Here is a 27500-nt window from a genome sequence, read left to right as displayed (position 1 = left end):
GCAAAGACAGTATACTTTTTTTATTTAACTGTCGAGAAATAGATTCCAAACAGTAAAGGGCCAAGCACAGATCTCTGAAATATGTCAGTGGTGATAGCTCTTCTGGTACAGGTTAATTAACCAACTTTCACAGTATATGTTCTGTTAGTGAGCCAATCGGTTACCCATCTGCTGATGTAAGGTTTAACCCCCAGCTGGGAGAGTTTCTCAATGATACCTGCTTGGGAGATTGTATTCAAACCCTAGGCCAGATCAGGTTAGACATTATTAACTGTCTTACCCTCATCCAGGCCTACCACACAGAATTAATGGGATGTGGCACCATTACAGGTCATCTATCATATGACTCAGCACATACACCTTCCTGACATAGTTAAATACACACTTCAGCATGCTGTCCACACAGACTATGCTCCTGTAGAAGGGTGTACATAAACAAGCATCCTTCTGAGTTGTGGGGACAGCACCCGATGCATGCATTTATTGACACATCCTGACTCTCCTCATCTGTGATGTAGACCAACATGTCATCATGGACCTTTTCTAAATGGGCACTAGTAACATCCCATCTGTGTGCAACAGACCTGTGTGAGTTGTTAATGCTATAACATTTCTGTTACATCTGTTAGATGTCCTCAAAGAGGTCATCAAGTGCATGTATGATTGCAATACTATTATCCTTTTGACCTTGACAAGACTAAGGCATTTGACAGAAATCTGTATGGAGGTAATCACTCAGCACTGTCAGAAGTGGCCATAAACACCTATATTACTAAGTGGGTAAACCACTGTATTATGTATGTGGCATCTAAATATGTTGAAATGTGTAGAATGACCTCTATTTCAGGTCCTTTGATCATGTCTACACATCAGGGCTGCCTGCTAGGCCCTTTCCTGTCCATTATTTAAGTGACAGAAATCACAGATGACATACACATCTTGTGTCCAAACAGCTATCTGAAGGACTTCAGATTGTGGGCAATCATTAATTCCAGCTGTGATATCAGTATAATACAGACAGTATCAACACACCCCAAAGATTGCTGCCACAGCCATGACAATACCTGCAATGACACAAAAACATGGGGGGATCTGTTACATCAGGAAAACACACAACCCAAGTATAATGTAGACATCACACTCTCGAATCAGACCAATAGGTATGTCACCTGTGTCCTGGGGTAAATGGTAAGTGGAACATCCACCAGCATGTGGTCACAGTGCTGACTATCTTCTTGTATGCAGCACAACTACTAAGTATGTTACACCAGATGCATGTGTGCTACCTGTTCCGGTGATGCACACAGTACCTATATAGCTGCTTGACAACATTGATGGGTTGGGTAACATTCATGACAGTGTGAATTGTGCCATACATATCTGCCATGCACACCAGTCAACTAGCCTGTATTGATCATAATGTCGCATACAGGTATAGCAGTGTCTCCCTAACACATCCAGCAGATGTTCCAATGCCATGACTGTGTGCTTGATTACCCTTCTAGAGTGCGGACATGTCATAATCGTTGTGCAAGTGTGTTTGTGCAGAATCTCTGATCACTCTAAATCATGTATGTAATGTCAGAGATATGGGATTACTAGTGATATTATTCTAATATTGACCATGATTCTGCTTGCTTCTTTTAATATTGTCCATGAGCCTTTCACCTGTGTCCCATTTGCTGGTGACCTTTGCTGAGATTACACTCATATTCAGGCAAATCAGTTTACATGCTTCACAGTATGCACCCTTCCTCATTTGCATATCACATCCCTGATAGATGTCCTCTGCATTGCTCATATAAGGATGCTTATCTCACACAGACATCTTCTGCACTGTTTTGTCACCTTGTTTGACAGTCACATAATACTCATTTTCACTGTGCAGTCCCTACCGTACCAAATTGATATGTGATTGGTGTTGCTGCTATAACTGTCCTCCACTGACATCCCCTCATCTGCTGTACATTAAGTTATTTCACCTGTCCGCTTTCCCTACAATTCATCTGTGTGTCCCTATTCAATACACACACTTCCTCTGAATGTTTATTTTACATGGCAGTCCATGTACACTTACAGATTATTTACACAACTTAGTACAGAATGCCAGGAATTGGATATCACAATAGTCTGCACTGTAGATACACTGTCCTGTACTGTGTTTGGACCATATACACATCTATCATACCTCTCAACTGTCCAGATTTTTGTAGAATCTTCAGATGTTTGCCTTATATATCTTTTGGTGTGTTCCTTACAAAAACTTTGGTTTTCTGTCATATCACTGGGTTTATCACAAAATTGATGTCACTCAATAATTGCATACATTTGAGTTTCAGACTTCAAATCCTTCAGAAAATGTATCTTAATATAAACCCCTCTGTTGTTCTAGCTCAATTCTAATTTTAAAGAGCTAATATGTAAAAGCTGTCCCTATTTCTGGGTCATTGTTCCCCCATTATGTTGTGCTTTGTCCAGATTTCTTGCACTAAGATTGAGAGCTATGAGAAATATTATATGTTAAGTCCTGGTGATCATCGTGACATTCCCTTGAAACCCGCTAACTTACTGTGCTCTGAGTTAAACAGGTTTGATATCTGTGGTGCGTTGCATGATTTCCTGGTTGCCAGCCACAAAACCATGCTTATTTATGTTTAAATGTGGTATGCAGTATAAATATATAATTAGTGCTGCCGCTCACCTTGCACACACATAAACTCTGTGTAGGCTTTGCACAAATCCCAGGGATAGTCTTATAGATTATTACTATTTAAAATTTAGTATAATTAATTTTAACTTATCATTTGGCAAATGAGGTTTGTTTGGGTTATGATCACGTTGAATGGATTTTGAGGAAAAAAATGTTGCAAGTACGGCATTATACAAATTATTTAACAGTAGTAAAAATCTTCCTTACTGGTGGAATTTATATCTTCACAAGTGATATAAGAAGACGAGAAGATTATGGTTACAATATAAGAAGTATTCTACTAGATTTAACAAGGGCAACATAAAGAAATGTGGGAGGGAACTAAAGCCTCTAATCATACTTGAAAAAAGTGTTTATGCGAACAATTTGGAGGAGGATACTGACAGATTAGATAGATAGATAGATAGATAGATAGATAGATAGATAGATAGATAGATAGAAGTATCAGTAAAATAACATCCCCATTAAATTCTATTGACATTCAAAGGGTAACTATATCTAAATAGTAAAACTATTGCTAATATCTTTAATACATATTTTCTAATAATTACTTAAGTTATATGGCTAATGTTAATAAAGAATCTAGAAATAAGAACATTTAGAAATTAGAAAAAGAAACTAAGGTAAGATCATGTCCTTTGACTACCCTCAACATCCCAAAAATGTTATTAAAGAAGATTAGTAAATCAGCCACCATGACTCCTCATAATATATATTTAATACATATAGTTAACTTATTAGACACTTTAGAACTACTCTTGTTTAGTTTATTTAATAAATGCCTATCAAAGGTACTGTTCTACCCTCATAGAAACAATCCCTTGTTACCACAATACATTAGACAGGTAGTTTACAAGATGTGCTGCATTACTATCCTGTTAGCTTGGCATCCATTCGGGGAAATGCTTTGAAAGATTTCTTATTCATTATCTAGAGAAAGAAATGAATTTTAAAAAGTAGGACCCCTCTCAACATGATTCATTCATGAGCATTCATCTTTAATTAAACTGAATTCTTTCTAAGATAAAATAACCAGGGTTCTGGATAGGTGCCATCTACTTGGTTTTAACCAAGGCGTTTGATTTACTTTCACACATCATGAGTCTTAAAGAATTAAAATATTTAAAAATGAATCCTTATTTATTTACTTGGATTGTTAATTAGCTAACTGGTAAAGAAGAGATGTGTTCAATTCAAGGTGCCAACATAGACCCTGCTGATAATTAGTGTTATTTAATATCCCTAGAGATTCTTATTGCTGGATTTCCAAGTATGATGATGATGATTGTATGATTGCTTTCCTTCTTTTCAATAATAGGGATGATTTGGGAGTTATTAAATCTTATATGTTTAAAATTAGGAAGTGGGTGAAGTACATGGGTTTTCAGTTTAGTCAAAATAAATGCAATGTCATGTATTCCGGAAAACCAAGTAAAAATGTGTCCAATAATTGTATCTTTATCTCCAGTATTAGAAGATAATAGTTATAAAGATATGAGGATTTCTGTTTTTTTTTTAATTTTCATCCAAAAGATGTGGAAATATTAGGCATAATGGTATGAAGGTTTTGTTCTTAAAAATCTTACTACTGTGATGTAAATTGCATATTTTCTTCCTTTAAAACCCATGTTCAAACAATATCAGATTTTAATGGAGCTTTTAGCTTGAGTAGGGTGGCTTAACTTAACACTTAAAAGAATATCTAATGTCAAACAGATGAATTATATGAACCGATGTTAAGTCTTAAAATTGTATTCCATCCACTCTCAATATATATGTGGCATACTGTTGTTTGTATTTAAGGTTTATCATTATTCTGAATTACAGACAATTTTTAATATTGACATATCTATCTAGTAAGATATATAAGCATACTATTTAAGATTTAGTATTCCTATGTCTCAAGCCAAACTTAGGTACTCATTCATAACTATTATGTTGGTGGTATTGTGGAACAAGCTTCCAGATTCTGTTAAAAAGCTGAGAATATTAGTTCTTTGAACAGACTTTTGGATTCGTGGATGGGAATAAAAATTTATGACCCAATGATTTTGCAAACTTTCTTCTTTGATGACCATTCAGACTAAACACTTTTGATTACTTATAGAACTTACAAACTTATATATTTTGGAAAGTGTAGTAAAACAAAATATTCTAATTTATCTGTATGAAAAAAGTGTGGAGAAATTTAGAACTTTATATACTGATTAGTATTTTGCCTAGTGGATGGGAAGTCTTTCCAACTAGGTCATTTAATACGATTGTATATGTAAAGCAAAAATTGTCTTGCAAAAAAGCTTTAATAAAGGCATAATATACTCAAACAGACTATTGGAAGACAATAGATACATAGGCAGTGCAAGTAATGTGAGAAGGATCACAACAGCTGCAGGTGCTATGCAAGAACAATAAACAATTATGAGCAAAAAAATGTGAAGAGTAAGCATTAGAGCTTATGCAGTAAGGAAAAACAAAAAAGAAAAAAAGAAAGACTAGTATATATACAGACTAAAGCAGAGAAGGGTAGTAAAAATAGAAATAGTGATATGAAAAGAGATACAGAAATAAAAATATAGAAAGCAAAATAGATAAAAGGATGCATAGAATCACTAGAAAATATATTTTATAGTGGCTCTTACTTGTGGATATCTGGTGAGTCCTAGAATTCTAGCCATAGCAATAACCCTTTCTGATGAGGAGTCTCCAATAATCACTGAATTCTGTGACCGTAACCGACAGAAATAATTTGGAAATGAATTCTCCTGTCCATTAAGCAACCAAAAGGTCCCCTCTAAGGATTTTGCCAGTGCATAGCACGAATCATATATCTGGTACCCCAGAGTAAAATTGGGTAGCAGGTCATAACTTTGATTTACTTCCTCAATAGCAAAAATCATAGCTTGCTCATAGACAAATGCTACATATCGAAACCTAAAACAAAATAAAATATTTACAAAAGACTTTAATTGAGTCTGTATTTTTTATACCTATTCTTTTTTTTTATTGGATTATGTGCTGCCTATATTTTGTATTATACATTTTAATTCCTTACTTCTTTCAGATGTGTTAGCTCTGTTTTGTAGTATATCACAATAAAATGCTGTATTCCTTGGTAAAAAGAGCTGCCTCTGCATATGTATCTCATATTAAAATATATCAAAGGAGGTAATGTTGCATTAAACATCTCCATAAAGTAGCAAGATGAACTCCCTAAGTATTAACTTTAATAACACAAGTAGCCATGTGAATGAGGTTGATTAGGTTTAGCTTAACTAAACACTACTTTCTCATTTAGTTACATCAAGGTTAAAAGTTTTATAACTAGTACATACAGGTTAAAAGTTTTATAACTAGTACATATATCAGTGATATTGTATGTGATCAAGTGTGCATGCACCGTAATTGGTACACAACATGTAATAGTATGCAGACATCAGTGAAATCTAGATACTTGTAAACATTACTATAGGACAGATTATGAAAGATACAAAGTAGAATAGTAGAAAGTCACCAACTTTCATTCATGGTACATTCCAAATTTCAATCCTTCCCCAAATTAAGACCTTATATCAGTGGTGGGGACAGGGTACATCCACCCCTTTCCAAACAATACCAGTGCTTCTAATCTACTTTAGATCCCCTACTCAATATGCAAGTATTAAGATTCAGAAACATTATATATAATGAATCTTATTGCCCATTTCCTGCATATTTTAAGTGCTGCTAAGGCCAGTACCTACCTAATAAGTTCACCTGAAGCTGTCCATCACCACATCTCAGTCTGTTTCTCAGCATTGGTGCTACAGGCATTAAGGTTGCCTGTATTATCAGCATTGGCATATAGGATCTATATTAGATCAGTGAACGCTTAAACAATCGAACGCTGATTGATCGACCTTATTTTAGCGAAAGTGAAAAATATCGAAGCAGCAGAAACTCAAATTTTTTCCTAGGGAAAGAATTTGGTTGTCCGTTTCTGTTGCTTCGGTATTTTCAGTGCTGTGGTGGAAAGATATGGGTCAGATTCAGGTAAGTGTGCGATTGTGTGGATGTGAGTGTTAGGGTGGTTTAGGTGAGTTAGGGCTTGGGTTAGGTATGTGTGCGATTGTGTGGACATGATGGTTAGGGCGGATTTAGGTGAGTTAGGGTTAGGGAGCGGGTGAGGTGAGTATGCGATAGTGACGGACCTTAGGGTTAGGGTTTGGGTTAAGGTAAGTGGATAGTTAGTCATGTGTGCATAGTTTAGTGCAGGGTTAGGTGTCAGATTTTAGGTGCATGTGTGTGGATTTCTGTTTGTTTGGTGTGCTTGTGTTGTGTGTATGTGTTTTGGATCAGCAATTTTTTTTCCCTAGGAAAAAAATCACTGATCTGACAGTTCGAGATTGTAAGCTTTTGCTTACATAAGGTCGATCAATCAGCATTCGCTTTTTTAAGCGTTCACTGATATAATATAGACCCAGCATATAGATGAAACTGAAAGTCCCTAATGCTCTTTGGTACTGTATTGCCAACTGTATGATGAATATGAGAATGAACAAATGACAGGTAACAACTCAGTTATGAATGCATTTTCACCTTCCTAACAAAAGTAAAGGCATGCTGTACAAGCAAGCTCATAGGCACAGTTGCATTCATCCAAACAGTGTGCTTTAAGAAATGTCCACTATAAGACACACGTGGCACTGAAAACAAAACAAAACAAAAAAAATATGGATAAGCATGATCATTGTTCTCTCCCCCCATGGATTCCTCTTGACTGGCAGAACATCTTCACTTGCATGTGAGATCTGATACTACAGACAGTCAGGTATATTGTTATGATCTGCTTGAAGTACCAGTTTTCTCTTTCAGATGAAAAGGGGTCCAAATGGAGAGATGGAATTAGCAAGAAAATGATAACAGTGTCATTGAAACTAAAATTATCCTCAGATCTTGGTGAGTACCTTTATGTGGTAGACCTTGTTTTTATAAAATATCACCAAGATGACTCTGATATATAAACTGTTATAAAGAATGGGGTAAGGTAGATCAAAAAATAAAAAAAGGCCTCAGTTCACATGTTCAAGAATACAAAAAAAAGTACCTACTGCTGGTAGGTACAATGATGCAAGGACTGGAACAAAAAGGAAGACTAGAATTCTCAGACTTTGGAACATTCCTGCCACAAGTTTAGGCCAGGCTCAGGCTGTGGCTGACCCTCCCTCATGGTAGAAGGAAAAGGTAGCCTCCCAAAAAAAAAACAATTTCTATTCAGAAAACAATTTGCACAAGAAGAATTGTTAAAATCTACAGATAATTTATGATCCTTAATGCAGCAGATCATGGAAAATTATCTAGATGATGAAACATCATGCTGCATGGAAAAGAAAGCAACAGTGGGAGTGAGAAAAGATAAAGTACAAAAAACAGAGGTTATTGAAAATTATGAAAAGAACCATGAACATGGGAAAGCAAAGTAACTCTGATGTTGTGCAATATGTGTGCAGAGAAGACAATCAAACTAATCAATACAAAAAGTGCAGCTCCAAACATATTTGAAGAGAAAGACATGCAGAGATACCTGATATGATAAATTTCACAATTCAAAAAATAAGACCACAAAGGCAAAATGTAAAAAAAGAAGTTTAGGGGTGGGGACAAGATGGCAAATGGCTAACAGCACAAAGTCTTAGCTCTGCTTTATTTTTTTTTCTGACAGGATTTTATACAAACTTAACAAAAACTTATTTTCATATACATTTTGAGTCTTTTAACCAAATGTGAACAAGTATTTGAAAGAATAATCACATTTGTATATTTTTTTCTTTGATTTTTTTTTCCTGTCAGGCATTTTAATGACTGTTGTGACAGAATGAGCCATACAAAAGTAAACTCTCAAGACAACTCAGTGAAAAAGGAACTACAGTCTATAATGGGCAGTATCCAGGAACTTTCTGTTAAATTGTATAACTTGAGATCAAAATGGACAATATAAAATAAGATTCCAAGAAACAAACAGAAATGTTAAAAGAGATCATAAAACAACAATCTGTTCAGATCTCAGCAATAGAAGACATATTAAATCTCAAAGAGTGAGAACCACACAGAATTCCTGTTTAAATAAAATACTTTGCTTAGGGAAAAAACAAGAGAACTTAGAAAGTAGATCTAGAAGAAATAATATTAGGATAATATTAGGATATATGGAATACCAGAAAAAAAAGAAGGAGATAATATGTTGCAATTTTTAACTAACTTGATGCCTAAAATTCTAAATCTACCAGAAGCTCTCTCTTTTGGTATTCAGAGAACCCTTTGAGCTCTTTCGACTTCTTCCTTGAAGAGAAATTCTCCAGTCCCCAGATCTATTATTGTAAAATTTCTCTCCAGGCAAGCCAAGGACATGGTACTGAAGACTGCTTGAGCTAACTTTTTGATAAAAATAAATAACAACACTATCAAGTTTGACAATGACTGTACTGCATCTGTTATGACCAAAAGGAAAGTATTCCATTCATAAAAGACTTAAAGAAGCTAAACATTGAAGCTCAGCTAATTTTCCATTCAGAATTAGGATATTTTTACCAGAAGTTCAGAAAACGTTTAATTCTCTAGAAGATGTAGTGGACTTTTCTCAGAAAAAGAAACTTTTGATCAATTAGAAGATATGGATTGGACTCTTGTCATCATAAAGAGACAAGCAACAAAAAATGGCTAGTCTTCAAAGGTCAAAAATAATTACAAAATGAAAATAATGTTTCTCTCATTTTCTATTTTGCTTAGCTTTCTCACATGTATTCAGTTTTGTCATCTATTACAGTTCATCATCATCAAATACAGGATAAAACAAACAAAAATGTTTATACTTTATCAAAATTCATTTTCTAAAGTATCAAAAATAGTGTATATATGTTATTATTACTATTATTTATACGTCCCATTTTAATTCTCTCTAACATTATTTTCAAACATAGACAGTAGTTTGTATGTGTGTGTGTGTGTGTGTGTGTGTGTGTGTGTGTGTGTGTGTGTGTGTGTGTGTGTGGAGGGGGTATATTAACATGTTTAACTAATCCACTGAATTTATACTTTCTATAAATAATTTCAGGTAATCTTTTTTTTATTTGTGGTTATTGTAGTTGAGAAGTGGTTCTATGTGATAAGCTTTATCTATGTGCAGTGGGTGTTGTGTTGAGTTGTTTTGGCTGCATGAAAATCATTTATATACTTTACTTTACTTGCTTTTTAATAAGTTTAAGTTGTGTGGTGTGTGCTCATTGCTTGGGCTCTTATTCAAAGAATTAGAGATGTTGTTGACTTTTTTTACAGTAACTGCTTCTTTTCAGTCCTCTTTCCCACCTAGTGTTAGATAAATTGCTTTAGAATGTTTTTTCACATACCTCAAGCTGTGTTTCAATGTATAACAGTCTACATTCCATATTCAAGTTGCCTGTGCTACAGGAAATGCATTTTGAACTTTAACCCTCATTTACAGGAAATGAACTTTTAGAATGTTAAAACAAGCAACAGAAACACAAAAATAGAACATTTAAAATTAAACTAGTTAACTTTAAAACATATCCATGCAGTTTTTATGCCTTATTATCTTTTAAAAAGTGGAATAATGAAAAGAAAAAAGGAAAGAAGAATGCAGTGGGAAGAAGAAAAATAAGACATCTGCAGACTTAAAGACACCTGGTACTAATCTCTGTTTGGTGACATTTTGTTTTCTTCCTAATTATAGTTCAGTGAAAGTTGTATCCTTTATATAAGTACAGTCAATATAATATACTCATACAGCAGATCATCACAGTAGAGAGGACTATATAATTTATAGTGATGAAAATGCTGATGTATGAGGTGATCAACAAAAGAGATTGTGGGCATTTAAATCCCATTTTACAGCATCCCCCCTCAGGAACTTGCCAATTCTCCTGATACATCTGTGTAGTTGATGGACCAGAGTATAATTTTGTATAACAACATTAATTCCTGTATTGGCCCTTCCAACAGTGCTTGCAGGAGTGATGCAGTTTTGATCAGCTCATTTATTACCAGTGCAACATGGACAGTAACCTGATTTGAGATATTCTTTATAAAAAGTGGGATATTTCAAAGGATGATAGCCAGACTGCTGGTAAAGTGGGTGAACAATTTTTCATTACCTTCAGGAAAGGACGGAAATGTACACATTTGGTTGAGCATTTTGGCACTCATAGCATGAAAAATGATGTTACAAATTTTAAGATGTCTAAGTGTGGGAACTGTTCTATGTGCAAATTTATTCTTTGTTGTGAGCAATTTAATATTAATGATTTTAAGTGTAAGATGAAAGAAGAGTGTATCTGCCTTACCAAGGGTGTTGCTTATGCTGCTTTGTGTGACTGTTGTTCAGCCTATTATATAGGCAAAACTGAACACTGTTTTAAAGATCATCTATGGGAACATAACAATTATATTAAGGATAAAAAAGCAATGCTTTAGCTAGGTACACCAGCACCTTTCCTGGACACACTTTTAAGTTTGTGGTTATAGAGCAGGTGCCAATGGAACTGTGTCGTGGTCCCTGGCAGCTACTTTTAGAAAAATGTGAATTGTATTGGCAACTGCAATTAAATGCTGGTAGCTGGCTGGGGATTAATGGGGTTACATCTATTTCCTGTTTAATAAAACTGAAGGCTTTAAAGAGGTAGTTTTATTTAAATTTTATTTAGATCTTATTTAAGATGTATTTACAATTTTATCTGTCTTATCTGGTTTTTAAAATGTGTTTTGTCACTTTTAATTTTTTGCTTTGCATAGAGCTTGTCAACCAGGTGATCATGCGATTTCTATCATGTGAGTTTTTATCATGTGATTTTATTTTTCCATGTGACTTTTTACCTGATGTTATTTAAGTGGAGTTTATATTTAATAAACAAAAGTGCTAATTCACATGTTTTTGTACCGTTTTGTATTTTACTGCATGTTTACTGGCTGTTGTACCTGTCAGAGTCTCTGTGGCCTATGGGTTTCTTATTTTTATTGAGTTTTTTTTTTGGTTTTTGGTTTCAAGACTTGAACACATGCCTACATAGCTTAATTGTTCATAAAGCTATATATCAACCAATGATGCCATAGACAGAAATGTATCTGATATCACATGAAGCACAAACTTGAAGGGTTTGCATTAGCAGTCTGTTGCAATGATTATGTTTTCAGATTTTGAATTTAGAATGTGAAATAACAGTTGTCTTTAGTGCTCCCTGCCAAGTGACACACAAATAATGAATACAGACATACAGACATTTCTGATTCTGAGCCATTTCATGACACGTGTCAGATGGCAATGTATTCTGTCTTCAGTTAAACATCTGACATAATTAAAGTGCTCATAATATGGATAATGGAGGAGCATACCTCTTTACTGTCCACATATTTGGAGACTGCCAGATGTTTAACTCATAATATTGTTGTGCTCCTTTTACAGTCTTTATTGTTCTAGCTAATCACTGAGTACTGAAGTCAGTACATACTACTGTATATGTATGTATCACACTTTTACGCCCTTCAAAAAATACATGTCAGGGATACTTTTGTTATAGCAGTTTCATATGTCCGTAGGAGAAATAATTGTAATGTATTTCTATTTTTTGTGCACTTGTCCACCCATTACAATTGTCTTTGCCCAGATCCATTGCACTTAGTTGTGTAAACGTATGAGCAGGTATACTACATAAAGGGAGAGGTGGGATTCTGGCAATGGAATAAGGTATCTATGTAGTTGTTTATTAGGGAAAATGTAACAAAGAAAACATTAATTAATATTGGGCATAATGCTGGAAACAAATCCCTTACAATCCACCTAAAGGTTTTTTAAGCCAATGAAGTAGAAAGTAAAATTTTCAGTTTTTGCCGCAGGGTATGAATGGTCTTTTACCTTTACTCAGCACTGCTGTGCCATATCAGTGCAAATTCTCTGTACAGAAATAGAGAGTTTGGTTTATGGGACATTTCTGCCATGTCTCTGGTGTGCAAATGTATTTTTCCACTAGACTAAAGATGTAAAAAATAATTAATAGGACACTGGTGAAAATGGGGGACAAGCAGAGGGTAGGGCACTAGGGGAAGGATAAAGGAATGTACAGGAAGGTAGTGGGAGAGCACCATACCTATCCACTTTTTTACAAGCTTACTGTCTATTTGTACAAATAATGTGAGAAACTCAGATAGTCAGCACATGAGGGGTGCACTGCAACACCTTAATTATGTCGTGTCGCCAATTGAACCAAATCAGGAGTGTTATACACACACATAAGTGAAATGGAGAGCTACACACCGAACCAATTTTTTTTTTTTTTGAGAGAGTGGAGTGTTGAGGCAGGTAGTTAGTGAAAAGAGGAGTAGGTAGGTAGGGTAAGTTAGGTAGCAGGGGAAGACATATAGGGCATAAAAGACATATGTGTTGTTGATGAACACAAAAGGTTGGAGCACCCCAGGATTGAGAATAGATAGGGAGACTTTGGGGGTGCATCCTCATCTAGCATGCATACTGTGAGAACACAGTCCTCACACTCATCACAGTATTTTGTCACAGACACCTGAAGCAGCACTGGATGGGGTTGCCAATCTGGCTATTCAGTGCAAGACTTTTTGTATTCTGCTGATGCAGGCACTGAGTCTCTTCTCTGTTATGGCCTCTAGCAACCTGGACAGCTCTTGATCGGTGATATAATCACTATCTGTACTGCAACTATTCCAAGGGGGTCCCAATGCACCAACCCCCTCTGGGGCACAGCTACTTCAAAAAAAGTTGTGCGGGTAGTATAGGAGTTGTGGAGGCAATGCTGACAGGTTCTAATCCAAAAGTGCTTGGTGTCTGTGCTTCCTGTAGTGGTGGTGGTGCCACAGCCACTGTGGAGGGATGGCAGTTTGATCCCCTGTTGTCAGTCTAGCTCCAAATGCTGGTGGTCATTCATGTTGCAGCAGAAATGTTGGCCCAAATGTCAATTAAATAAAAAAGCAGAGAGAGACAGAGAGGTAGAGAGACAAATATGATATGTGGAGGGACAACGTAGAAAACATCATAAATGACATGTTATTTTAATATAGCACATCCATCAATATTGCCAGATAATTTGGCTTGTCACATGCACATATGAATGTGCAGCCATGCATGTGTGTTAAAATACTTGGTAATCTTTTCAGTATTATACACATTGTGCAACGCACTGTATGACAATTGCATATATACTTTATGCATACCATCTCCTGAAATGTCAGCGTTAAATGATCACAGTGTTATAATAACTTAATAAGTGCAGAATAACACACTTTTAGGTAGTATACAGTAATTGCTGCTACTTGGATTCAAACACTCAAAACAAGGTTAACTAAGTTGATTGAAATATTGCTAATGCAATGGTTAAACAGCTGCTTAAGCAGGAATGTATGTTTGTTATATATAGAGTATGTCTACTTATTAGTCATCATGCTAGGCAAGTATGGAGTGATACCCTTAATATCGATAAAGTGATATTAATTTCTGAGCATTCAACCTGAGTAATGCTTACCTCACACCTCTCTGAGAATTGTATTCTCTCCTAATGCATCTCTCTTTTCCACTCTGTTGCTTTTGAGGCTATACAGAACAGAAAATAAATAATAAATAAAAAAGTATGGACACTTTTCTGTGCTAGACAGTCATGGCATTGTTTAGGCTGGTAATGGGCTACTATACTTACACAACAGAAGTGGTTTATTGCCTCAAGTTAGGATAGCAGACATTTACTATTTGCTCTATGATATCCCTGTCCACCATGTATCACTCTATTATTTCTATGTCTTAGGTTCGTAGGTTCATAGGTGTGTACTAGGTTAATGGCCCTGAAGCCTTTACAAGCCTAGCCCATAGATGTGCCCTGGCATCATGCTGCCCAACATTAGTTCCCAGTGCTTCTATCAAGCAGAGCCACTGGAGTGATCCCCGGGGTGAAGTTTCTATTTTCCATCCACTCATCAAGATTTCTCTTGAAGAGGACCAGTGAGGTGCTCTGTTTGATATGTATGGGAAGTCTATTCCAGAGCATGGACAGTCTCTGCGTTATGAACCTGTCCCTCCAGCATGTTCTGTTGATTGTGGTAATAAGTCTGAGGACTCTGGAGTGTGTGGTGCAGAGAGATTGGCATTTCTTTAGATGTAGCATTTCTAACAGAGCTGGGTCAGACATGGCTTTGTAAGTCAAGCAGACATCCCCTCTTAGTAGACGATATGAGACAGAGAATAGCTGGAGTTTTTTGAGTCTGTCTGTGTAGGACATGTGTTTAAGGCTATGATCCTCTTCTTGAGGTACTTCCTTTCCAGCTGTTGCATGTGTCTAGTAAGGTACATGCCAAATGGGGCATTATACTTGATGACTGAGCTAATGAGGGAAGATTCAAAACCCTTCGTAATGAGATGTGCCACATAGAAGGACTTTCTGACCACAATGGCAATGTGGCGGTTAAAGGAGAGGTTGCTGTCAACCTGTGTCCCCAGATTTCTTATACCATCTTCAGTGTTCAGTGGTCTTCCATCTATGTGGTAATTAGTTGGAAATTAGTTTTTCTCAAAGGGGATGATGACACGGTTTTTGGCATTAAGCTTAAGGCCATGGTTTCGACTCTAGTCATTGGTCTCAGTGAGGCCTTTCTGTAGGATGTCTACATCACTTGGGGAGTTAATAATGGTGCCCAGCTTGCAGTCATCTGCGAATCTGGTCAGCCAGAGTCTCTCCGTGTTGGCCTGGTCTTCTGAGACATAGGTGCCAAACAGGAGAGGACCCAGGACTGATCCCTGTGGGACTCCATTCATAACTGGTCAGCAGTCTGACTTGGAGTCTGCTACTTTCACACTGTGGGTTCTATCTGTGAGCCAATTTGCAACCCACCTAGTGATATAGGGGTTGATGCCTAGTTTGGTGAGTTTATCAATAATTCCTGAGTGGGGAATTTTATCAAAGGCCTTGGCCAGATCGAGGTAGGCTGTATGAACTGCCTTGCCCTCCTCCACAGCTCTAGTGACTGACTCAAAGAAGTCAACCAGGGTGAGCAGGCATGATCTACCTTTCACAAAACCAAATCGAGTGGGCTCTAGAGTTTGGAGATTCTCTATATCCTTGTTAATTAGGTCCATGATGATGTGCTCCATAGCCTTACATATCAGACTTGTCAAGATAATGGGGCGATAATTCCCAGGGTCTGTAGTTGCTCCCCCTTTATGGAGAGGGATGAGTGTAGCAGTGCACCATTCTGTAGGGACAAAGCCTGAGGTGAGGCTGTGATTGAATAGGGCACACAGATGTGATGCCAATTCACTTTGTAGTTCATGTAGAACACATCCAGGGACACTGTCGGGTCCCATGGAAGCTGTATTCTTGGCCTTGGAAAATACATCTTTAACCTGTGCTGCAATAAGGCTGTGTGCCTGGCATTCCTCTGGTATTGTGATTGGTCCTTTGGGGGGGTAAAGTTGGCATTGAATCTGTGGTCCAGTATGTTGGCAATATCTGTTAGCTCAATATAGGGGGTACCATTGTGCAGTAACTCAAAGCAAACCTGGGTATTGCCACAGAGATTCTTGATATAACCATCGAAGGATTTGTGCCTGCTTTAATGTCTGCTGCAATTGTGCCATCATAGCTGGCTTTAGAGGTTTTGATGAGGATCTCAACTTTTTGTTGAGGATAATAAGAGAGTTTTTCCAGTCTTGGGACTTCACCTTTTTCTGCAACAGTTTCTTCCTTCTGTTGTAGAGTTTATTAATGGCAGGGGACTACCATAATGGCTTCCATTTTTTTGAATAGAGCATCTTGGTTCTGTTGGATATGGCTATTTCCATGCATTTATGTATGTGTTTGTACAGTGCATTGGTGTATGATATGGCAGTCATGAATCTATTTAACATTGACATGGGTGCCGTGAAGTTAGCCACATCTGTTTTTAGGAGCTCAAAGTCAGCTTTGGAGAAGTTTTTCATGATGGTTACTTTTGTGGGGGTGTGGATGAGATGTGGATTTCCATGGCGATTAGTTTGTGGTCAGATTTAACCAGGGAAGTATTGACTATTGGTGTAGAGCAATGGTTGCCCATGTTAGTAATAACCAGGTCAAGGATGTTGCTTCTGTTTACTATCAAATAACTGAAAAATCAAAAGACTGAATCCCAAAAAGACTGAAAATTCAAAATATTGAATACATTTTTAATGCAAGGGGAAAGCCCCCCTGCTCCCCACATGTGGGGGGCTGCAGCCCCCACACCCCCTGCTAAATATATATACAAATTCCAAGATTGCACAACAGTAGAAAAGGGGCAAATTCCATCATCCAATATTTTGAATTTCCAGTCTTTTTAGGATTCAGACTTTTGATTTTCAGTCATTTGATAGTAAACCTGTTGCTTCCTCTAGTGGGAGTAAGAATGACCTGGTCCAGTGCATTGGAACTGATGATTTCCAGGAAGCATTGGGCCAGTGTATTGGTGCATGAGTAGTTTTCCCAGTTGATGGTGGCATAGTTGAAGTCACCTAGTACGAGAGTGTTGGGTTGGACTCTAATAGTTTCCAGGGTGCTTAGGAACCTGGAGTGAGAGTCTTGGGACATGGTTTAGGACCTATAGCAGGTTCTGACCTGAATCACTGTCTTACCCAATGTTAGTTGTAATACGTCCTTTAATGAAAATCACAGCTCACAGCAGAAAAAATGCTTTAAAAACCAAACTAAAGCTTATTTCATGAATACAGATCAAGTACTTTCATCCACCAGCATGTGGACTTCATTAGAATCAATTAATCAATTTAATCATCGCTATTTAAACACAACTTGGCACCATTTCTAAATAATAATTTAAAGGAATAGATCTCTACATTTCGTAATATAAATATTACTTATACAGATATTTGATGTTAACATCTCGGTTACCAGAGTAATTCGTACATGTCAATCCATAATTTATGAATGAGTATTTTATAACCATACTTTTAAAAACCTTGAAAGTTTTTTTTAAAAAACTAAAAAAATTGAAACATTATAATATGTTCGTACATGTCAACTATCAGGGCATACTGCTGTGCAATAGAACGAATTACTGTCATTCTATAGTACATTCCCTATTAATTCAATTCCATTTGTACATTGTGAAACAACGGTGCCTAAAGGGTCTAAATATGAAATAAAAAAAATATAAAAATATAAAAATATATGATGCCAAATTTAACAACAGCTATACTGTGTACTACAATGCATGTTTTCAGGACATTGTATTGCATAATATAAATAAAATTAAAACATAACACGTGAAAATGCATACAAGTCAATTCAGTTGTGTGTTATAGTAAGTGCATCCATTATTTTAAATACATAGGTAATATAGTATAAATAATTCATGAGTCAATGATTTAAGAAGTGTAACTATGCTGATATAAAATATTAAATATTAAAATCCTTAGATTATAAATTATATAAATATGCATATAAAAACTTCAAAATTCAAATTCATTAATATAATAATCTTATATATCTATAAATATATAATTTAAAACCACTAATTATATTTATTAATAAATACTACAATTCATATACTAATGTTCATTCTGTAAAAACGGTTTTAGTGTAATATAATCATTTAATCCGGGCAATGTTGATGCATCAGTTAAAATTTGCCATTTAGCTTCTCTCTCAGCTAAATGTGCCCTCAAGTTACCTTCTCTCAAATTCATAGTAACCATCTCTATAATGGCAAATCTAAAGTGATGTGTGCTATCTGTATACTGTATGTGCCTAAAAAGTGCATTAGTACTATCTTTCTTCTTAATGGAATATAAATGCTCATAAATTCTCTTCTTAAACATGCGTTCTGTTTTACCAATGTAAAAACAAGGACATGTTGAGCATTTTGCCATATACACAACATTCTTTGTGTTACAGTTACCTCTCCTAAAAACAATTTTTGTTTTGTTAATATTGTCCAACACTACACCATGCTGTTCTAATATAACCTGACAGTAAGCGCATCTTCCACATTTCCGGGTTCCCCCGTGATGTAAGGATATCTCTTCCACCCTCTTAGGTTTCTCTTAATAGATGTTTTAAATTCAAACCCATCTTATATACAAATATGGGAGCATCACAAACAATTCTACTCAGATCTTGATCAAGTGTAAAAATGTTCCAATATTTTTTCAAAATGTCCTTAATGTTGGTAGTTTGGGGTGTGTATTCCAAAATGCATGCTCTTTTGTATTCGGTATCCACTTCCAATGCTACTTCTTTCTTTAGAGGTTTTCCCAGAACTGGGACATATTTTTTACCCCATTCCCCCATTACATATGTTTTAACTTCTTCTATTAACTGGGGTGGATATCCTCTATTAACGAACAGCCTACTAATAAATTATATTACATTTAACATCTCTCTATAATTTGATGTCATGTGTGCTGCCCGAATACATTGTCCTTTAAAAATACTTTTTTTTGTCTTGAATGGATGGTTGCTTGTAAATTCCAAATAATTGTTTGAAAAGGTGTCCTTTCTAAAAATTTGTGACACAAATCCTTCACTACTACTTGATATAAATGTATCAAGGTAGGACAACCCCTCTTTGTTATAATTGTATGTAAATTTCAAAAACTGGCTAGTATTGTTAAGATACTTAATAAATTCATCAATGGTCTCCTCTTGTCCATCCCATAAAATAAATATATCGTTGAGAAATCTAGTGTAATATCTGATATATTTATAATAATGACTCTTAAATATGTTTTCTATTTCCCAGAAATAAGCTTTAGTGTAGTTTTTAAAGCATTTTTTCTGCTGTGAGCTGTGATTTTCATTAAAGGACATATTATTGCTCCAGCTGTGTGTTGCCTCCTTCAGGACAAGTGGTCTTTTTCTGTTGTATTGTTACCACTTTTGGCCAAAGTTAGTTGTACCTGAAGTATCTGAGATACATTATGCTGGGATACTAGTCTGGAGGTGTGCATATCCTTTATGAATATGGAGACACCACCACCTTTGGAGCTTCGGTCCATGTTCTTGGGCCGAAAGGTGTGGAATGAGTTATAGCCTGGTAGTACAGGGGTGCTTTCTGCTGCTTTAAACCAGATCTCTGTTACAGCACAAATGTCGATGTTCTCCATTTTGATGAGTGCTTTGAGCAAGTGCGTGCATCTCGAGATTTAGACTTCTAGTGTTGAGCAGCATGACCCTCAGATTGCATTTACAGTGGCAATTTGGTCTTTGGAACATCACCTAAAAAAGGCACTATAGGGGTGACAAGAGCCTTAGCCAGTATCTGGAACCCCAGCGGTGACAGATGCAGGCCATCTCTGGCAAAGCATCGAGGCTATCAGTCATGTCATTCCATGCAGACAGGTAATGGATCCCCTTAGAATGACACCAGAAACGTAGTCAATTTTTTGAAGTCAATCATTTTCTGCTTGTACTGCAGTATCATTCTGGGTGATGGTAGGATGCTGCTCAGGGCTAGGGTCATACCTGCCTGGGCCACATAATTTGAGAGCTCCTCCATGTCTCTTTTCATGTAGTCCAGGGAGGTGCATCTCAGGTCATTCACACCCACATGGACAGTGATAGAGTCATACTTGTACTTGTTGTGGATTGACATGAGTGTATGTGTTATGTGTCAGATTCTGGCACCTGATAGACAGCTGACTTTTACCTTCTCCTTATTCAACCTAGTGAGTGGGACATCAGTGTGCCTCACTATCGAGTCAGCTATGATTAGTGTATTATGGAAGCTGTTTTGCCTTAGGTGTTTAGGTTGAGGGGCACATTGTGTAGGTGAGCTATGTGTTTTGTGATTTGTGCTGTGCTGTGGTGGTCGAGTGAGTTTTTGCCTTGGATGTCTCTGCTGTTTGGGTAGATTTCTTTTGAGAGACTCTGCAAAAGTGGGTGTGTGGTTTGTGTTTTTATGTGAGAGCTTTGATAGTGGATGTTCTGGAGGGCTATGTGTGGCATATCCATAGTAGGTCAAAAGTGGTCTGAACACCCAATGCCTTCATAGATAAGGACTGACAGCAGAAGTAGCAGCAGCACCTGGTATGAGACCCTGTTGCATATACAATTTTATGATGTCTGCAGCAACCCCTGATATTTTCAAAGTGCCCTTGTAGCTGTAACAAGGCTTGGAATTCACAGCTAAAGGGATTGTGACATGTAGGCTCTTGTCATACCTCACAACCTCTTAGTACAAGTAATCTTGACAAAGCCACAAATAATAGGGGGAAAGGCACAAAATCAGGGATCTATCTTACATATTGCTCCTATAAACTTACAAAGTGTGGACAGTAACAGTTTTTGATTTAGCATGCATTTTCTGATGGCTGTGAAGTCCAGAACTCAAATGTCTGTCATTACTTAGTTATCACATTCCCTGATGATTTGCAGGACATCACAGATTTTATGTTGAACAGACCAAATATGTATGGCAAAACCTGTACATTCTGCAAAAATCTGGACAGTTAAGAAGTACAGCACTCATTGTATACATTTCTGAATCATCCACTATAATTATTTGCTTAATTAGCATGCAATTCAGCTTTTTATTCTTTCTCATTAGTGTATTCAACAGCTGACCCTTGTTTTGCATATGGGAGCAACATGAACTGCTGTTTCCTGAATCGCATGCAGCATGCTTCTCACTGCGCATTGAGGCAGGCTTAGTGCAAGGTGTAGGCCTTCATGAATCCCTGCCATGGTGTGTGATGGAGAAAAAAGACAAAAACTTCAGGCAAAATTGGGAAGGAAAATTAAAAGTATGTGAGAAAAGAGACATGTTCTGGGATAGTGATTCTGATAAGATTTGAGGAAATAAAAATAGTAGATGTGACATGAGGATCACTTGGGAATTTGTGGCACGAGAAACTTTACTAATAGTGACATATGCACACACAAATATGCCTGAAAGGAAACAGCTGCTTGAAGAAATAAATAAAAATGTAGTGGTAAATATTTCAGTAATTACTGTGACACCCTTGCACTGGCCCAGTAATCAAGGAGCCTCAATCCTCACCAGTAGCACCAGTGAGGGATGTACACATTGGGAGGATGTAAGTATACACACAGTAAAGTACAATTTCCATTAAGAGCACATAGAGATCACAGTCAGTCTGGGGATGGTTTCTGCCTCTTAGATCCCCAATAAGACTCCCCACTGGCACAGCTATAGGGTTAAGATCTCAGTTGATTACTCAAGTCAAAACCTCCAGCACCCTCTCTGTCCCACCAGTGCTTTGTGTCCCTGTCCAAGTAGCTGACACACACACACACACACACACACACACACACACACACACACACACACACACGCACGCACGCACGCACGCACACACACACACACACACACACACACACACACACACACACACTTTGAGATTTGATTTATATACAAAACACAGACACTCCTAGGGAAGGCTGGCACAGGTTTACTAGCTATGCCTCCTTCTGCCCAGACTATAAGGTAGTTGGCACTGCCACCAACCTCTAGTTATCAGCTACTCTAAGGCCCTTACAAAGAGTGCCCAATTCTACTGTGTAATGTTACTATTATCCAAATGGTAAGTGTTACCAAAGCTAATTAGGAGTGGCCTGTACAGTGTCACCAAGTACATATGCAAGTACCCTAAGAGATTAAATATGTCACACAAATATCAGCCACAAAGATAGGTTTAAATATATTTAATAATAAATAATAAAAGAACAAAACAATACTCAAACAACACAGTAACTACAGAGTTCAGAATGACAGGAAATATTTTAAAACAACATTGCAGGTTAGTCTCAAATAAATACAGAAAAACATCCAAACCAGTCTTTACTATATTCCTATCTATCTCTAAAATAAATTACTGTACCCTAGACTTACAGAGCAAGGCAGAAGTGCTCAAGATGGATGTTTCCAGGACAAAGACAAAATACAAAATTGCAAAATATGTTTCTGTGAGAGTTCTTACATTACTATCAAACATTACTGCTGGGTCAGCTCAGATGACATCACTCTTTGCCACCTGCCTTCAGTTCCCATGCTAACAGAAACTTAATAAAATTTTAGCATATCTGTGTGAGAAGTACATATCTCACAGATATTTGCTCATAACTGGAAGTTAGAAAACAAACACTTTTATATTTTAAACTTAGTGATTATTTCTGTTTCAAGACAATAGAAAAGCTTCTATCTCTAGACATCCTGTCTTTTTGCTGAAACTGAGAGATAACACAGTCTTAAATTAATTTCAACTTATATTATTGAGGCTTTGCAAGTTAACTCTGTAGGTTCCAGCTTCTGCTATTAAAACATACATTTGAACAGGTATATAATTTATATACATTTCTGCTCTTTTCCAGTAGGATAGACTGTGGTTACATTGTTGAAGTTCAGTACATAGCATACAGTTCTACACACACTTCTGCACCAGTAGTTTAATATACACATAACATATAGTTCTCTTACATTTGTAAGACAAACATATGAATCATATTAATATTCACAAATGACATATGATTATTTACACAATTCCAGATAGCTGAGCTGTAAATGTCACATTTCTCCCCTCCCTGAAAACTCAAGCTAGTTTTTCAAGTGACTCTTGAGAAATGTTGCTTGAAAGGGGTTAGTCTATCTGTGAATACACTACCCCATTCCCTGTCTTGAGACCCCATCTGCATTGGCATTGCTAACCCCACTATGGTGCTGCACCATCATATCATATGCTTGCAACCCTAGGCTCCACCTTAGTAACTTGGCATTTTTCTGGCTGGTTCAGTGTAGCCATGTTAAGGGATTGTGGTTTGTAAGTACAGTGAATTTCCTTCCATACAGATAAGGTAGAAGTTTCTGCAGTGCCCACACTATGGCGAGGCATTCCTTTTCTACAGCTGCATATTATTCCTCCCTGGGTTGCAGCCTATGACTGAGATATACCATTGGGTGCTCTTCTCCCTCTGAAGACACCTAAGTACAGCCCCCACCCCATGGTTTGAAGCATCCACCTGCACAACAAATTATTTTCAGTAATCTGGACTGGCTAACACAGGGGGTCCTCCCAAAGCTCCTTTAAGCTTCTGGAATGCCTGCTGATATGCTGGGGTCCAGACTACCTTATCTGGCCTGTTTTTCCTTGTCAGATCTGTCAGGGGAGCAGCTATGGTATGATAGTTTTTGACAAACTTTCTGTAGTACCCCGCTCCCCCTAAGAATGCCCCCACCTGCATTTTGGTAACAATGACAGGACATGCCTGAATGGCTTCTACTTTGGCAGGTTCTGGCCTGATCTTACCACTCCCCACTCTATGCCCCAGGTAGGAGACCTCTACCATACCCACCTGACATTTTCTGGGCTTAATGGTCAACCCTGCCCTCTGTAGTCTGCTCAACACCTTCCGGACATGCTGAAGATGCTCTTGTCAGGAATGGTTGTAGATGGCAATATCAGCTAGGTAAGCAAGGGGAAAATCTCCTGCTCTTGCTAGGATATGATTTACTGACCACTGAAAAGTCTCTGGGATATTTGTCATCCCAAAGGGCATGTTAGTGCACTCATACACGCCAAAGGGATTCACAAAGGCTGACCTCTCTCTAGCACTGGAAGTCAAGAGCACCTGCCAGTAACCCTTGGTAAGATCAATGGTGGTAAGATACTTAGCCCCACCCAGCTACTTTAGGGATTCATCTGTTCTAGGTATGGGGTAAGCATCTGACTCTGTGTGACTATTTAATTTCCTGTAGTCCACATAGAACCTGGTGCTGCCATCCTGCTTTAGTACCAGCACCACTGGGGAGGCTCAGAGACTGCTGGACTCCTGAATTACCCCTAGTTCCAAGATTTCCTGTATCTCCTCCCTCAGAGTCTGTTTGACTCTCTCAGGCACCCTATAAGGGGTCTGTTTAATAGGCCTTTGGAGTCCTGTATCCACATGGTGATGCACCATGTGGTTGCACCCTGGTTTCCCAGTGAACATGCCCCCAAACTCCTTTAACACTGCTTGGATTTCTCAAACCAGGGTAGGGGATAACTGCTGGGAAATTGCTACCCCTTCTACTGAGGTGTCAGTTCAACTGTCACTGAGGAGAGATCCCCCTCAGACTCCTCCTGCCATTCACTGCAAATACTCATCACAAGGATCTCCCTATCATGATAAGGTTTCATCATGTTAATATGGCACAATTTGTACCCCAACCTAATGCATAGCATTTCTATGATGTAATTAACATCACTGACCTTCCTTACCACCTTTTAGGGTCCATCCGAGGCTGTCTGCAGCTTGCTGTGTCTTACAGGAATATGAAGCATTACCTGCTTCCCTACAGCATACTCTCTTGCTCGAACATTCCTGTCATACCAGACCTTTCTGCTGATTGGCTTCTGCCAGGTTCTCCTGGGCCAAACCCATTAGCTCCCTGAGCCTTGTCCAGACATGTAGGACATATGCCACAGCAGACTCATTTTTGGGATTCACACTCACCCTCCCACTCATCTCAAATTAAATCTAGAGGTCCCCTCACACTATGACCATACAGCAACTCAAATGGTGAAAAACCTGTGGATTCCTGGGGTACCTCTCTATAAGCAAACAACAGGTGGGGCAAATATTTGTCACACTCCCTCTTAAACTGGTCTGCAAATGCCAGTAGCATCATCTTGAGTGTAGAATTTAACCTCTCACCAAGACCATTAGTCTGAGGGTGGTAGGGGGTGGTCTTTAGGTGTTTCACCCCACAGCACTTCCACAGACAAGCCAGCAGGTCTGGCATGAAATTGGCACCTCTGTCTGTCAGTACTTCTTTTGGGAAACATACCTTGCTGAAAATCTATAACAAAGCATTTGCCACCTTTTCTGCCTCAATGGAGGACAAAGCCACTGCATCAGGGTATCTGGTAGTATGATCTACTACCACTAGGATATACTTTTTACCTGTGTAACTTGGGGTACTCAGAGGCCCCACAATATCCATAGCTACCCTCTGAAATGGCTTCTCAATCACAGGCAAAGGCATCAAAAGAGCTTTCACCTTGTCTCCTGCCTTTCCCACCTTTTGGGACTGCTCATAGGTCCTGCAGTACCCTGTTACATCTCTGGAAATCCCAGGCCAATAAAAGTTCTGCATAATACGTCTCTTTGTACATTTTATGCCCATATGACCTGCAAAGACAATATCATGGGTTATGGATAGAAGTGCCAGAAGGCAGGATCTAGGCATTACCAACTGCTGTACACTCTCACTCTTTGGCCCTCCCTCAGGGGTCCACTCTCTATACAGCAACCCTTTGTCCCAGTGTACAGATTCCCCCTTCCCTTGAGAATCAGGTGCCTCACTAGCTACCTCCCTCGAACCTTGTAATGTGGGGTCTTAGAGCTGAGCCTGTCTCAACTCTCTTAGTAACCCTTCCCAGCTCCCCTTCCCCAGGAAGTCTGGTATCCTCTGACAGCCATGCCTCACTGTCATCCTGGGTACTACTATTACTCATCTCTGCCCTTGCAGTCACTCTGTCGAAGGGAACATCAGTATCCACAAGCATCTGTGGCTCACTTTCAGTCTCACTGCTACTGGGTAGGTCCCTCCCTGAAGTAACCACCTCACCAGTCCTGGCTGCAAGTGTGCAGTCTGTCTGGGTCTTCCCCAGGCTACCAGACCCACATGCTTGTCTCCAAGCCTGACTGCATGTAACTGCATGCACACACAGTACTGCATTATCAAAATCATTCCTTATCAGGACATCTGCATGACTATCCTCAAACACACCAACTTGCTTGCTTCCTTTTACACTCTCACAGTCAAGGTGAACCATAGCCAGAGGTATTTGTAATGGGGTACTCCTCTGTAACCATTGCAGGCTTCACAATGGTTAGGTCAGAGGCTGTGTCACTCTTAAACCTGGCCTCTTTCCCATTCACTAAGATAGGATATATAACCTCTTGTGGTAGTTTGGTACCCTTGTTGTCTTGAGACAACCTACTGTTGGCATTTTGTCATTCCCACTTATTGGTTCTCCCACCTTTTGTCCCCACCTTGACTCCATGGATATCTATATGCTACATGGCCCCACTGGTTACATTTAAAACATTTAACTCTTGGTCCAGGCTGTGAACTTGGACTAGTGGCTTCCCCTTCTACTGGTGGACTTTGTTGGGGCAGTCAGGGCTGCCCATTATGGGTTTTCTGAGACCCATGAGCTGCATTGGGTGTCTTTTTCCTGTGCAGTGATGCCCTGCTTGCTAAGTATAGGTCTCCCTTCTTCCCCAACTCATCTGCAGTAGTGCATTGTCTTTCAGTTAACCAGATTCTCATGTCCTCAGACAAAGTGCTAAGGGCCTGTTCCATCACCAAAGGGTCTGTCAGCCCTTCAAAAGTGGTGACCTGACATCCACTCACTCACCTATGAAAATAAGTGCTTAGTTCAGCAACATATTCACACATACTTTCATCTGCCTTGCATCTATGCTCATGAACTTTTTTCCTATAAGCTTCAAGTGTTAACTTAAAACATTCTAGCAAACACATTTTGACTGTATTACAATTTAAGCAATCAATATCAGATGGTTTAGTAAGTACAGTTAAAGATTTACATGGAGTAAGGGGGTCAGAAACCGTACCCAGAGCCCTTGGTCAACATTATACTGTTTACACATGCTTTCAAACATATGAATGAAACTATTAAAATTATCCCCCTCTGTAAATTGTGGAAGACATTTACTGACCTTTGTTGCTTCTGGGCTTTGGCTTCTCCCTTCCCCATTACCTCCATGACTATGGGAGAAGAGTCAGCATCTCCTTTTCA

The 27500-nt window shown here is 38.1% G+C and overlaps 1 protein-coding gene across 1 annotated transcript in view; it reads right to left on the bottom strand.

Moving 5' to 3' along the window:
• LOC122790541 (extracellular calcium-sensing receptor-like) overlaps positions 1 to 27500 on the bottom strand; it is a 557593-nt gene that overhangs the window by 524657 nt on the left and 5436 nt on the right. Inside the window, exon 2 of the mRNA XM_044058091.1 lies at positions 5350 to 5641. Within this exon, the coding sequence (XP_043914026.1) occupies positions 5350 to 5641 (292 nt within the window). The remainder of the gene's footprint in view (positions 1 to 5349; positions 5642 to 27500) is intronic.

This window comes from Protopterus annectens, chromosome 16.part0, assembly GCF_019279795.1.
Source record: "Protopterus annectens isolate FY-2018-M chromosome 16.part0, PAN1.0, whole genome shotgun sequence".
Lineage (NCBI taxonomy): Eukaryota > Metazoa > Chordata > Ceratodontiformes > Protopteridae > Protopterus > Protopterus annectens.
The sequence above is the reverse complement of the archived record's forward strand: the minus strand, read 5'-3'. Positions and strand labels throughout refer to the sequence as shown.